This window comes from Sciurus vulgaris (genome assembly GCF_902686455.1).
Source record: "Sciurus vulgaris genome assembly, chromosome: 3".
Lineage (NCBI taxonomy): Eukaryota > Metazoa > Chordata > Mammalia > Rodentia > Sciuridae > Sciurus > Sciurus vulgaris.
The window spans coordinates 106867175-106882965 of NC_136463.1; the positions used below are offsets into that span (position 1 = coordinate 106867175).

Consider the following 15791-nt stretch of genomic DNA (forward strand, 5'->3'; position numbering starts at 1 on the left):
ACAATCAATATTTGTCGCTTGGACCCCTGATGGTCTCCCTGAATCAAGACATCCCATCTATTCATGTCAGCTGCTGGAATTACCTATCTCACATGTAAATGTGTGAAGTCCCTCTAGTGCAAGAAGGAGTGCCTGGAACAACTCTCATCACAGCTTTGTTTCTTAGGGTCTAAAGGGTTCCCTCTGTCCCTCCCCTTAAATGAGCAACGAGCATACGGAAAGCAACACTTTCAGGCACAAGCAAACCTTGAAGGTGATCATAGCCCAGAGCAATTCAGCAGGTTGGAGTGGCTCATGCTGGGGAGCTGCGGTAAGAAGATCACAAGTTTGAGGCTAGCCTGGGCAATTTAATGAGACTGTTTCAAAAAACAAAAAAGATGGGCTGGGGACAGATCAGAGGCAGAATTTGCTTAGCATGGGTGAGGCCTGTGGTTCAATCTCTGGGACTGAAAAAAAAAAAAATTGAAAATAAAGAAGAGCATGGACTGGGGTTGTGGCTCAGTGGTAGAGCACTTGCCTGGCATGCGTGAGGCACTGGGTTTGATCCTCAGCACCACATAAAAACGAATAAATAAAATAAAGGTATTATGTCCATCTACAACTAAAAAAATTTTAAAAAATAAATAAAGAAATTAAAGCAATTCAGGCAGCTGCAATGAAGAATGAGTGAAGGAGGGAGGGTCCTCTTTCTCAGGGGGTTCTCACCCCTCAGGGCCTAGTCAGGAACCCTGGTTTCCAGATCCTTCTACATTTATCGCCAAGTCTTTAGGATTTCATATGCTCCAAAACTCTTGGAGATAAATTCCTCCTCTGTAAATCAGTGATAAATACTTTCCTTGTCTATCACATAGGAATGGCTGGGGCTCACATGAAAAAACTCTTATAACAAGCTTTGAAAGATTTAGCATACAAGACGAAAGTAAGGTCTTATTAAATAATTGTAACAATTAACTCGACAACATTTAAAGAGCACAGGCTTTTTCTTGGGCTCCAATCTAGGAGCTTAACATACATCATAAGGGGGAATTAGATAATCCCCCCTAAATCCTCCTCATTAGTTACATAAGAGGAAACTGAGGCATGCAGTTATGGAAAAAAATCTGGCCCAAGTTAACCCAACTTGGAAGTGATAGAGCTGGGATCCAAACTCAGGTAGTGTGACGAAGAAACCCAAACGCTCACCCAAACGTCATGGCATTTAGACCACACCTGGCCCCTGTAAAGAAAGGTCTGTGGTAGACAATAGATGCATGAGCTGTGAGTGAATAGAGGGATGAATAGACATAGAGTTATAGGTTGAACTGTGCCTGATGAGCTTGACTGACCCCCTCAGGGTATGTCAGGTCCTCGAGATAATGCCTGCATCTGATGCATGCATCTGTTAAATAAAAATTACAGAAGGACATGGTTTTGACTAGATCAGGCTAAAGATCAAAATGGAGTTATTCATGCTAAATTCTAGTCACTAAACTGGAACCCAGTCTGTTTATCTGACCTTAGAAGAAATAAGGATTGGAGAGAGAAAAAAAAAAATGACCAAAAATTTCCCAAACAGGCCAGTTTCAATTGACATGGCCATGGAGTTAATCTCTACACAAGAGAAGGAACATGAAATAACCTGATTTTAACTAATCAATCATTTTCCTATTGTGGTATCTCCCTGTCCCCATCTTACAAGAAAAGTAACATTAGAAATGACCAATCCAGGAGCAGTGTGAAGAAGAAGAGGCGAGAAACGACCCCCGGACCGACCAAAGCCACACGCCGCTGCATCCCCGCGTCCAGCACCTGCGTCCCACCGCCATCGCCACCATGCCCAAGAGAAAGGCTGAAGGGGATGCTAACGGAGATAAAGCCAAGGTGAAGGACGAACCACAGAAAAGATCAGCAAGGTTGTCTGCTAAACCTGCTCCTCCAAAGCCAGAGCCCAAGCCCAAAAAGGCCCTTGCAAAGAAGGGAGAGAAGGTACCCAAAGGGAAAAAGGGAAAAGCCAACGCTGGCAAGGATGGGAATAACCCTGCAGAAAATGGAGATGCCAAAACAGACCAGGCACAGAAAGCTGAAGGTGCTGGAGATGCCAAGTGAAGCGTGTGCATTTTTGATAACTGTACTTCTGGTGACTGTACAGTTTGAAATACTATTTTTTATCAAGTTTTATAAAAATGCAGAATTTTGTTTTACTTTTTTTTTTCTTTCTTTCTTTCTTTTTTTTTTTTTTTTTTTTTAGCTATGTTGTTAGCACACAGAGCACTTCATTATTGTTTTCAGGGAAGGCGCTTACATCACTAGTAGAATGTCTCCAAAGCTGGATTGCTGTGGGGGAAAACGCCTTCCCCCTGCTAGTTTTGAGAGACTTCCTCTTGGCTCCCAAGAGGAGGGATTCCCTGATGTTGGCACACATAGCCACCTTGGCACAAACGCCTTGTGGTATGGAAAAACTCAAACTCATCTTATGTCCTTCTCTCCCTCTCTGCCATCGGCATAGACTTAACTCCCCTACACTCAGACCTGTTGGAACCTGTCTCCCAACAATTGGTTTTACCAGTGTGTCGGCAATCTGGACTTCCCAGTGACTTCATTGAGATATTGTCCCTCAGAAGAGCAACAGTTCCTTTTCTAGATTGTGAATCTTCAGATTAATAATTTTTGCCATTTTCATTTCATTTCCTGAAAGTCAGGGTCGGCTTGTGAAAAGTTGTTAAACAACATGCTAAATGTGAAATGTCAACCCTCACTCTAAACTTTCCCTATTCAGAGCATCAAATGAAGATTTCATTGGGTTTTACAGTGGCTTTCTGATTTTGGTAGTCCATCGAAGAAGGGAGTTTGAAAGTTGTTGTATACTGTTAATGATTATCTGCCCATGTCCTGCCTGAAATACCATGATTGTTTATGAAAAGTATCTTTAATAAAGCTGGATACAGTTTGGCTTGGAAAAAAAAAAGAAAGAAACTACCAATCCACTTCTTGTTCCTGCCTTGATTAACAGTTTGTCTATAAAAACAAAATTCATATTTTGAAACCTAATTCTCAGTGTGAGGCTATTCAAAGACAGGGCCTTTGGGAGTGAGTTATCAGGGCCTGAGGGCAGAGCCCTCTTGAACCGGGTCAGTGCCCTTTATAAGAGAGGCCCAGGAGAGCTCCCATGCCCCATCTGCCATGTGAGATTATGTCGTAAAGACAGCCACCTGTGAACCAGGAAGTGGCTCTTAGCAGACAGAATTTCTGCCAGCACCTTGATCTTGGTCATTCCAGCCTCCAGTACTGTGAAAAATAAACTGTTGACAATGACTTACTTAGAAAATGCCAATAAAAATGTGTTTCTGTTGTTTATAAGCTACCTTGTTGATGGTATTGTGCTAGAGCAGCCTGAAAGGACCAAGACAGAATCACAGTGGTGAAAGATCTCGTCCCTGGGGTGAGAGCTCCTGAGTGGCAGGCCTCCTGGCTCTGCAAAGATGCCAACGGTGTGACCTTGGGTGAGTCACCTACCTGCTGTCCCTCAGATTCCTTATCTATAAAGTAAGGATAATTTTTATACCTGCCTCATAAGGATTTGTGCAGAATAAATGAGAGAACTTATGTAAAAGGTTTAGCACAGTGCCCAGTACCCAGTTTAGTTCACTTATTATCTCTTCTCTGGGGCCGAGGCAGTGGAGTCAGGCAAAGCAGTCCCCCTCCGTCAGATGTGGAGCTATACCACAGCAGGCATCCAGTACCTCGGGACAACGCTTGCAGCACTCAGAAAATTGTTTTGGTCCCAGAGACTTCTTGGGTCAAGGGACAAGAGTGAATAGGCTTAATGCCTGGGCTGAGCACAGTGTTGTGTGCAGAGTCACTGCTGCAAATAGCAGCCACCTGCAGGCTTGACGGTGGCATGTCCACCCTCTGGCAAAGAGCAGGCAGGATGCAGAAGAGGAGAGGGCAGGAGACAGCCGGACGCTGCTGAGTCAGAAGCATGAGGCCGGGAGGAAAGCTAAGCCAAGCAAAGGCAGAGGGGTTGGCTCAGCAGGTAGAAGGGAAGGAAACAGGCACATTCCAATAAAAATGACTTCTTGCCAACCGAGGGCAGTGTCCAGGACCTGTCTCCAAGGACCTCAAGGGTAAGTGTCTGAAGTCATGAGTAATGAGGTTCACAGTTGCTGATGGATGGAGACCAATAAATATATCACCATTCAGCTGGGGACTTAAAATTTACATCCTATTTCTGCACAATACACTGTCAAGTAGTTGGTTTTGGTTTTGTTTGTTTTGTGGTACTAAAGATTGAACCCAGGGCCCCGCACATGCTAGGCAAGCACTCTAAGACTGAATGACATCCCCAGTTCTAAATTAGTATTTTAAAAGTTAAATCTGTAATTACTCTGTGAATCACATATTTGTATTGCACTCTGCTTTTTGTGTTATAAGTTTACTTCAGATGTTAATTGAAACCATCTGAAGTGTCTCACAGTGTTTATAACCTCACTGACCCTGCCACAGCTTTTAAAAAATTTGTTTTTTAGTGAATCAGAGACTTTGAAGAGGAAGTGGAACAGGCCAGACTGAATCTTCCAAAACTTTAGTTTTACAATCTAGATCTCAGGGTGTTATAGGTTGAATTGTGTCCCCCAAAAGATAAGCTGAAGTCCCAGCCCCCAAGGGCTCAGATTGGGGCCTTGTTTGGAAATGGGGTTGCTGAAGGTATAATTAGGGAAGACGAGGTCTTGCTGGAGTAGGGTGGACCCTTACCCCAAAATGATGGGCGTTCTTGTGAAAAGTGAAGAGGCACGGAGCAAATAGCACCCCAGGAGGAGACAGGGACAAAGGGAAGAGGACAGTTGTGTGATGCCCAAGGCAGAGGTCCAGTGATGCACCTGCAAGCCAAGGAGCACCAGGAACAGGTGGCAGACATCAGAAGCTAGAGGAGGGAGGGTCCTCCCCTGCAAGTCTGAGGGAGCCTGGCTCTACTGAGCCCTGATTTGGAATCTTCATCTAGATTCTTTGTCTTCTAGAACTACAAGATAATAATTTCTGTTGTAATCTACCCAGTGTGTAGTAGTTTGTTACAACAGCCCTAGGAATCTAATATACAGGGTTACTCTTTTCTTCTGTTTTGTTAGATGTTTCAGGCATCTGTTAGAACAGGGTCCCCTGCTTGGTATTATTTTTGTCACCCATCGCTAGGCTGTGAGCAGAAATGATGTTATTCATCCGTAACTCAGCACATAGTAGTTGCTCAATGAATGCATATTCAAGAAAATGAATGGATCTCAAAGAGCCTCTGGAATTCACCTTGACTGCTGTCCACCTCTAGCCTTCAGCCCTTGAATACTGAAATACTTTCCAACCCAATAGGTATGTGGAGGTGCCAGTGTGAGAAACCAGGGCAGCAGGAAATGGACCTGGAGGACATTGCGGAACCTGAGACCCCCCCAGTTAGCTACATAATCTGGGCCTCAGATCTGCCCCTTACCTCTGAGCAACTCAAACTATACAGCTGGCCTTTGGGGTATTGTTAAAAGGTCAATTATAGACAATTGACTTGCTTTACTGCTTTGCCTCAGAAATTAGTCCTTGTAATTAAAAAATGAGCATCACTTTGATGTTTACTTTTGAGTTGATAAGAGATGTCATTCAGTGTCTCCATATGCTGCACACATGTGTGTACACATACAAACACATATATATGTGTGGTGGTGTTGCCGAAAGCTTGTCCTTATCCCCAATGTAAATTCAACAATGAGGACGTGGTTTTGAGAGAAAGAATAAAGAAGTGTTATTGCCTTGCTAGTAAAGTAGGAACACAGGAGACCCCTGTTCCAGAGGCTGTGATTCTGCCCATCAGCAGTAACAGGGAGCTTTTAAAGAGGGTGACTCAAAGGCTGCATACCATGTGTTCTCTGTCTGGAGTTGTAATTCACTTGTTCATTTGGGAAATAGTCATTTCTGAGATCTTCTGGTACCATCCCCAAAGTTTGGATTACTTCATTCCTATGGTGGGTGTGTACTCAGGGACAGATAACTCTGCCTAGGATGGGGAAGAAAGGTAATCCGTTTCCCCTGAGATTAGGGAGAGAGGAGAGAGAGAGAGAGAGAGAGAGAGAGAGAGAGAGAGAGAGAGAGAGAGAGAGAGAGAGAGAGAGAGAGAGATTAGACAGCAGGGAGAGAGGAAGAGAAAGAAACATGTCCATTTTAAAAATAAGTTGCAGTGGCACAGGAACAAGAGCTACATTCAAAGCATAAAGTGGACCACTGCTCCAGTAGGTGTGGGTATAAATCTCTGATATTGGTGTCAATCGACACCATTTGATTTGACATATTATGACCCTTACAATTAAGCTAATGCAACTATTACTGTATACACAAGCATTGACTGAAAATAGTTACATGATTAAACATGTCAGTTATGGAAAGATGACATACACAGGAAAAGGAAAAGGAAAACAAAGATGAAGTCTTGAAAGTTTGTTTTCAGAAGTCACGGACATCTAAAATTCTCCAAAATGTGTAACTTCAAAGATATGCAAATTAAGCTCACTAGAAAAAGTTGTGTTTTCTTATTAATTTTTAAATGCAAATCAAGTTATTTCTAACAGAGAATCATCGTGACTTGAGCTTGGAATCATCCAGTCAGCCACAGACAGTTGCCGAGAGGATCAGATGGGAGAGAGAATGACTGTGTGCTCGCCATCTGTTTCCCATTTTGCCTGAGAAAAGATTGAGAAAATCCAAGTTTTCAAGGCAGTTAGCTTTCAAATCAGGCACCAGAAAGAGAAGTGCTTCTTGCTGCTTCTAAACCATCCACACTAAACACACCTCAGGGTCAACAGCCAGAGCCTCCACTGCCTGGTGTGGTCTGAAAAATCCGATGCCAAGAAATCTAGAGATCAATGGCCATGATACTGTCAGGCACAGAGTCTTACGTGATGCTTGGTTTCTCTGGGGCCTTCTCTTCTCTGACATGACTCTTAGGACTGTCTACCTGCCAAGAAATACAAATTCAGTAGCTTCTCAAAGAGTTAACAATACTATGGTTTAAATTAGTGGCGTGTTCCTTAAAATCAGTTATTGAAATAGAACTGACATGAAACCACCCACCCCCTTTTTTAACATTTAAAAATACTTCTTACTCAGAGGTTTCCTGACAATGGTTTTTGGAGCTCATGGTTGTAAAGTTTTCCCTTGAGGTTACCCCAGTAGAAGCTTATCACAAAACTGTAGCGCCCCCACCACCCTTTTTATATAGTGGGATCATTCCCTTGAAAAGCAAGGCAGAATTGGATTTTATCTTTAAAAAATCAATGCATTGTAGGACACACTCAGTAAATAGTTATGGAATAATGTAAGACTCAAAATATACGTGCTTGGTAAGTTTTAGGTTAGCAGATGCTAAGTGAGATCACTGCTTATGAATGCAAGCCAGACCCACAAGACCTTGTCAACAAGAGCTGTGGGAATGATGTACAGGTAGTGACCTTTCTCATGACACTTGCTGTGGGTATTCCACATGAATAGGCCATGCCTCCAGGGGATAAGAGAAGCCACATGAAGAGAACTCAGAGGTCTTGAGTCTCTCAAGGACCTTGAACTGCTTTGCGTAAACAAAAACCAAACACATCGCAGACCAACAACTCCTCAGCTGAGTAGCTGAAGCCAGAGGGCCCTGTGGCTGTGCAGGAGACCTGAGATCCACTGGGGAAGACACAAAACTCAGACTAGCCAATTCAAGTCTTCCCCCTTGGTGCAAGTGAAGACCAACGAAGGCCATCTAATGGCTGGTCCCACATCTGGGATGTAGCTAAGCAACACTGGCCCTTTGTGTGGGCCCTGTGTGTTGGTTTACTCAAGCCCCAGACTTGTTCTGTTTATTTACTTGTTGAATTTTTTTAAAAATTGTTTCTGGGGCTGGGGATATAGCTCAGTTGGTAGAGTGCAAGGCCCTGGGTTCAAATCCCCAGCACCGGAAAAAAAAAAAAAAAAAAAAGTTTCTGTTGTTTGCTTTTAAGCACTAGAACTTGCCCACGTCCCTCCTGGAACGCGGATATCCCCCTGTACAGCCGTACTGCCCATGCCAGGCCACCACCTTACACCTCCACCTTGGGAGAAACCCAGACCACGAAAGCAGTGGCTTTTTCTTCTTCATTTTAAAAGATTTTATTGAAAGAATGACTTTGGAAGACAGTATGGGAACAGTTTCTGCACAACACATAATTATTCAGCCTTGCAAACATTTTTAAAGTAAACTAAGAAACAAATCATGAGCATTGGCATTTATTCTCTGGGTTCCAACTTCAGAAGAAAATACAAAGGAAAAAAGAAAGGCGGGAGAAAGCAGGGTTTACCTTCTCATTCCACGTAGCGAACTCAAGGTTTGGAAACACAGGATGAGCTGGGGTGCACATGTTCCCCACAGAGGCCTGCCAGCCCCTTGCTCCTCCTCTGCTCCTCCCCAGGCTTTGCTCCCACTATCCAGTGTTCAAAACTACCACCACCAGCAGAGGGGCGGAGAGGGGCAGAAGGTGGGAAAAGCAGTTTTTTACCTGTTACATGTGGACTGCTCTGAAATAGAGCTCTGAGAGTTGAAATAAAACGAAAGCACACCATTGATGAAACCCAGCCTCCTCCCATCAGTCCCCTTCCTGCCTTCCACGCTGGTCCTCCCTGGGTGACTGCTCCAGAGCCCCTGGACTCCTTGCTGGGAGCTCCGGGCTTCAGGCCTGCTGTGCCCACTACCCAGGACATTCTACCCCCAAAGATCACGGGGCTCCCTCCTCCTGTCCTAAAGTTCCTCACCTTATCGCACTCCATCTATCGCCCTGCTTGAATTCCTGTCATAGTGCTCATCACTGTTGGACCATTTTCCACCTCTCAATTTATGGTCTCTCTCGCTCCCTAGGACACAGGTATCTGAGAATAGAGACCTTGGGGATTGTTCTTCACTGTGAAATAGCTCCTGGCCTGGGAAGGGTATGCTATAAACTTGAATGAGTGAGGACAAGGATCTAGTTTTGAGAAGCAAAAACTAGAAATTGCTTCCTATTTATGGTGTTCATCTTAGATTCACACAGTCAGTTAGCAGCTGAACTTGGGGCTGGATGTCCAGGAGTCCTGGCTCTCTCAGGCAGTGCCCACCACCCCACCCCACCCTACCCCCAACTGCCTTGGGTTAGGGTGCACTCACTTACTCTCTTTTCTTCTTCTTCTTCTTTTGCTTCTAATGAAAGAAAAGGGAAATCTCAAGTAATAATATTCAGTAAGTGGTTTTCTGCCTCAGCATTGAAAGTTGGAACCAAGAAAGGTGAAGGGCTACAGGAAACTTCATGTGCTGGAGCCTGCAAGGCAAGGCAGGCATTTTACCCAAGTTGGACACTGGGTGGAAAGGGGCAGAGAAGAGGGTTCAATCCATAGGCTGCAGTGTTGACACCAGCCCTCTGTCCTGAATGCCCTGCTGGGCTCCTATCAGTGATGCGTGCACTCGGCTCCAGGCCTCTGTTTGGGTGACACCTCTGGGGAGACAGCTTCTTGCCATTTCAATTTCTTCACAATCACTCAGTTGCTGCTGATTGGACTTGGGGAGCTGCCCTGCCTTTGATTTGGTCCTCAGGATGTGTGTCTTGGGCCCGAAGGACAAGTGGGCATGGATGGCGGCACTTTAGGGGATATAGCTCATTTGCACACCCATCCTCTAAGGGCTCCAGCGACTGAGAAAAATCCCCAAGTTTCTTGCCACGAGTCCCTCTCATCCTCCCTCATGCACTAACTTACAGGCGGCAGCTGCGTGTTCCCACATGGAGATCACTGGGCAAAATGACCCTTGCAATCCATGAGCTCAGCAAGCACCCAAGCCAGGGGGCGCGGGGCGCAAACCTGCGTGCTCCAGCGTGGGAGGCAAGGGAGCGCGTCCGGGTAGCTTCCTGACTTGGTCTTTTCTCCTTCCTTTGCCCAACACACACACACAGAGAATCACACACCATTTTATTTAATTTTTTGGTCAGAAGTAGGCAAACTTGGAGTTGAAACTTGAAAGCAGGCACATGTTCATGTCCACGGAGGGCAGATTAGATGGAATCCGCGCTGCTCCCACGGGCAGAAGGAGCCTTCACAGAGGGCAAGGGGAACCACAGAGAACCTCCCAGAGATTCTCAGCCAGTAAGAACTGTTCGAGAAGGAGCCGCCTGCTTGGTGAGGCTGTAGCTGTGGAGATTCAAAGGGTACAGGGACACTGGTTCAGCCTCGGTTAGGAATGCTGGGGGCGGGGCTGCAGCCTGCCCCTGGTCCTTCTATCTCTAAGACATCTTGACGTAGTTCACCAGCAAATGTCTTGTGTTGAATTGTTTTGCTGAGTCACCATTTCCTAAAGTCACTATGACTCACTGCTCCGCTCAAGGCAACTTCTACCTCCATATCCCAAATGTACTCACTCTGAATTTTTAAGAAAGAAAATAATCTTGTAAACCGGGAGATTTCATTTGCTTTTCAGACAACTTCCATGTCTTTCTCACATTCTCCCCTTTTCCTGTGGTGTATTTAAAAACCACATCACTACAAGTTGTATGCTCAGAGGGCATTGTCAGAACGTCCTCAAAACTCAGGGGTTAAAATTAATGCCAGGCTTTCTGAAGTAGCCAGATAAATCCTTTGGCCTAAACCTCTGTTCAGTACCCTGACTCAGCTTGAAATGGGGAGGTGGAGGACTTGCTGACCTTCTTCAAGGAGCAGGGAAACATTTGTCAATGATATTGAGGAGTCTACTCTGTGACCTTCAGAAAATTTCTTAACTTTTTCCAATCCTGTTTCCTTATAAGAAATATGGAGATTAGAATATTACCTACTGTACTGAGTTACTGTTGTCATTAATCACACAATACATGTAATATACCTATCACAATATCTGATACATGGCAAATCTTCAAGCAAAGGTTAGTAACTATTATGTAAGCCAAAATAAATATTCTTTTCTAGTTGATTTTGTCTTAGGCATTTGTTACAGTAATGGAAAGCTGAGCTAATACATACCCCATCTGCATTCCAAGTAGCAGGAAATAGAGGGATAGGGGTTGGGAATGGACATGTACCTTTCCAGAGTCCCATAGAACATTTCTGCCTCCGTCCCATGGCAACCACATGCCCACAATATGACTGTCAAGGAGGTTGGAAAATGGTCTGTTTAGTTCTGAGTAGCAAGAAGCTCAGCTAAAAATCAGATTACTAAGGAAAAAAAGAAGAAAAGATATGGAGTCAGGCCAAAATGAACTCCTTTCAGTTGAACCTACTACGTACTCTTTCTCATCTGTGCTGTCCCTGTCCTACAAAGGGGCTCATCTGCTCTCTACGGGGAGCTTCTGGGTCCCTGCCCTCTACCTGGCTTGCAGCGCCTCCCAGCTCAGCTGCTCTTGCCGCCTGTAGGCCTCCTCCACCAGGTTCTGTCCAGCTCCCTGTCCACGGAGTGCGGTCATTTCTCATTTCCCAGGAAGTATCACTTTTTTGTGTTTTATCTTATTGAAAATGTACTTTCGGAACCACAGCGTGAGCCTGTCAGGTTCAGGATTGATCTTACCTTTAACCAAGTTCCTGGCACAGGAACTTCCTCACTTATTGTGAATATTTCATATATATTTGGATTTGTTGCCAATGATGGTGATAGATGAGAGCTGGACTCAGAGTTTAAAAGTCTGGGTAATTATTTCAGCTTGTCAAACTCCCTCTGCTCCTTTGAGTAGTCTCATGAAACCACCATCTCCCCAATCCCCATTGGAGTACAGATAGTCCAGGATGCTGTTAGCTAGTCTCAAAGGAATATGAACAAGATTCAGGGAATAGCAAAATTTTATACAAACTTCACTGAAGACATTTAAAAAATTTTATAAGCCCTATTTATGGACAAAGTCAAGGTCTCCTGGAAAGTTTTAGGTCTCTGTTTAACACTAAATGTTACTGAAGCTCTTAGAATCAACAGCTAGAAAAGGCTGTAGAAGCCATATAATGAAGTCTTATCTTCCCATTACACAGATGGGCAAATGGAGATAAGTTGAGCCCAGAGACAGAATGTCTTGGCCAACCAGAACTAGGAGACTCAGGCTCCTAACACTAGACCACATCACTGCCTGAGAAGACCTTTGTTACCTTCACTGAAATCATCTGAGACAATTAATCCCTCCCCTGGACCATTCTGTAACCCCGTCACTCTCTTTACTAGCTTCTCCTTCTTGTTCACAGTCCAGACAGACACTCCAAAAGAGAAAGGCCAGACCTGAGGGATTTACAGGCTAAGCTCATCTGGACCTCAGGAGGCCTTGATTTAGAAATGGAGATCCCAAATCTGGGCTCAGCTGCCCTTTCCTGCCTACAGTCTGGATGCAATGGAGCAGTTCTCATATAAGCCAACACGCCATTTACATTTACCATGTTTACATTTGAAATTTGTCACTGTTTTGTTTTTCTCTTCTCTGATCTGCCCATGGACTAAATAGAGAGGTGACATCAAACAGTTGGGCAACACAGCTGCCCAGAGCTGCCCTGGTGCACTCTGGGAAAGTAGTTGGTTCTCCTCCAGGAACTTGGGCTCACACTGAAAGGTCATTGACGACCAAACAGCAAATCTGCTCTGAGGTGTCCGAGATGAGACAGTTGTTTGGAGTCCAGGAGTGCTGGTTTTATTCAAGAGTTTGCTTGTTTCTCCAGGCAACTGTGGCGTATGATTACCAGCATATACTATTTATTGAGGGTTGATGGTACAACAGGAAAGGGGCCCCATCTATTTTCAACCAGAAGCCTAAAGACTGCCCGAGGTCTGGGAGGGGGCACACTTCATTCTGGCAGATCAACAACAGATGGTCTCACTGTAGCCCTGATGCCTCACATGTCACAAAAACCTGTTCCTCATTCCCCACCTGGCACAGGGAGGGTGCTGGCACCTACAGGAGGCCGTCAGAGGGTAGTCTGAGCCACAGGTCTCCAGCCTCTCTTCTCTCTGGAGGACCTCATGGGCTGGAATCTCAGCCAAGACTGAAACTCCCCTGACACAAGTGCGATTAGCTACAGAACACTGCAGGGACTCAAAGTGCTCATTCTGAAAGACTGAACCGTGACTCCAGCCAGCGCCTTCATAGCACTGTGGAGTTTACTGAACCAGGGCGGTAACTCCAACATCTCCTAGTCCGTTTCCCTTGCTTCATACACATTCCTAGGTACCTATTGGAACAATTCCAGGCTCTGGGACTCCTGAATTTTGTCAGGCAGATTATTTCTTTTTTGCTGGTGTATTTATTTATCTCACATTTTTTTAATTGGTGCATATCATAGTTGCACATAATGATGGAATTTGTTGTTGCATATTTGTACATGCATACAGTGTAACAGTAGAATTTGGCCAATATCATTCCCTAGCACTTACTGTCAGGCAGATTTATTAGCAATGTCCTGGATGTATTCTGTAATCGTTCAAGAAATTGTGGAGTGATGAAGACTCCAGATAAACTAAGGAAGAAAAGTAAAAACCAATCCAATTTGGCTGTAACTTAAACAATGGGGAGCCCTCTGGGGGTTTTCAGTATCTTGCTATAGAGGGCAACTTCATTATCTTGCTATAGAGGAGGTGAAGCCTGTGCTTCTAAATACAGATGTCTCAACTATTCTGTCCAAGAGTGGAAAAAATTGAAGGCCCCCATTGCTAATAAAGAGTTATATTCCTGATCTTTGAAGAAATCACTCCAGCACCAGAAAGTCTCTCTAAAAAGTAAGTTTCCTCTCCTGTGTTCCTCCCCAGTTGGAATGGGCTATTCTTTCTTCACATGTCTAGCAGGCCCCTGATGTTTTTCACAGCACAGTACTACTTTATGTGATGGTATACCACATCTGGCCACTCCCAGCTCCAGTGAGAGTCCGTTGTCCATTAAACTTACCACTGAGTGTTTCAGTTACTCTAAAAAATGCAAACCTGAAGAAAGTAGGCACATTAGATATTAAACCATATTATTAAACTATAGAAATTTAAATAGTTTGTGATATTGTATGATGATTTAGAAGATCACTAAATCAGACTGGAAGATAAAATAGAAATGATAAAAGCAACATTTCTAATTTAAAAAAACAGATCATTCAATAAATGATGTCAGGGCTTAGTTGATTGGAAAATTATTTTAAAGTTAGATTTCTAACTTTTTTAACACGAAAATTAATTTCAGATAAATCAAAGATGTAAGTACAATGCTATGAAGCCATGAAAGTATGAGATATAGTCTTGTGATGAAGAAATACCTTCTTAAATAAGATGCAACCCAGAAATCATATGCAAGACTGGAAAATTTACTATACATATAAACTTCACATTAAAAAATACTATAAATGAAGTAAAAGAAAATAAACTGGCAAGAAAAATTTGTAATATTTGTAAGATTGGGGTTAATTTCCCTATGGCACAGAAGCACACCATAGCAATTTGAAAATGGAATCCAGTTTTTTGAAAAAATGAGAAAAAGCTGTAAATAGGCAGTACAAAGTAAAAAAAGAAAAGGCCAATAAACAAATGAAAAGAGGTTTTTATCTCAAACATAACTAAAGAACTGCAAAAATTCAGACGAATTAGTTAATGGCTAATGTTAATTCATTTGATATATCCAGAATATGGGGAAACAGACAGTCATGTTTTTGAAGAGCAATTTAGTTATGTCTTTCAAAATAAGCACATATCCTTTGATCTAGCAACTCCATTTCTAGCAATTTTGTTCAGGAAATACTTTTATAAATGCACAGAAATCTCAATATCTGTAACAGAGAAATTATTGCAATAGGGGAAAGCAAACAACTTACATGCCCATCAATAAGAAATCGAGGTAATAAGTTTCATTTAACACTAAATACATGTGGTTGTTAAACAAATGAGATACATTTATATGGGTGAACATAAAAGACATCTAAGATACAGTTTATAAAAAACACAAGGGTAGAAAAGTGTACATGGCATGACCTAATTTAGGTAAAATCTGTTTGCTTTAATTTGTAGAACTTTCTGAAAGAAGACAAACTATTAGCTGTAGTTACCGTTTATTTAAAACTTAAAACATGCAAAGGCAATATTGTACTTCATCTATGATTCACACACATAGAGCGAGGACACATACATGAAACTGAGACATAATAATGTAGTTTAGATTTAGAGAAAAAAGAGTAGAGGAGGCACATGAGAATATTTAAACTTTTTTAAATGTTTCGTTAAGAATATATCTATAATATTCCTTACAAATATGTGAAGGGGGAATAAGAAATGAAAACAGTAAGACTCACTTGACTCTAGCACCCATTAACCTCTATAAAATCTCTTAAAATAATCAGTGATACGGTGATGACTCACTTTTTTTTCAATGTGATAGCCTGTGGTGAGTAGGGATTAACGTTTCCTTAGAGAATTGGAACTACTTGGTGGAAGATTCTTATACTAATCTTTCTTGTTTACCAGATTTTTCTATTAATACAGTCTGAAAGGAACAGTTGTGCTTTTATTGCTTGTCTCTGTTTGTTGTCAAACAGCAGCTGATATTTTATTAAGTTAGCAGTGTTCTTAGTGCTGAGGAAAGAGCCCCAGGAACCCCTTACCTCCCCCATTCACCTGGGAAACCTCTCACCAAGATTACCAGATCTTTTGTAAGTTGTGAGGTCTCCAACAAACTATCACTTGCAGATCTTATTTGAAACTTGGAAGGATGAGGAGTTCTTCATTTTGTGAAGAAGCCAAAATGTTAAAGTTGTTCACTCTGAGCTGCTGGGCAGGGTTCTTGAATCTGCACTGCAGAATTCTCCTTTAATATTCAAAC

General features: G+C 43.0%; 1 protein-coding gene across 1 annotated transcript; it reads left to right on the forward strand.

Annotated features, from left to right (window-relative positions):
• Positions 1-1740: 1740 nt before the first annotated feature.
• On the forward strand, positions 1741-2112 carry LOC306655980 (non-histone chromosomal protein HMG-17-like). The gene has a single exon (XM_079130738.1). It carries the CDS (start codon positions 1813-1815, stop codon positions 2083-2085), a length of 273 nt encoding a protein of 90 aa, XP_078986864.1. The 5' UTR covers positions 1741-1812; the 3' UTR covers positions 2086-2112.
• Positions 2113-15791: the final 13679 nt, after the last annotated feature.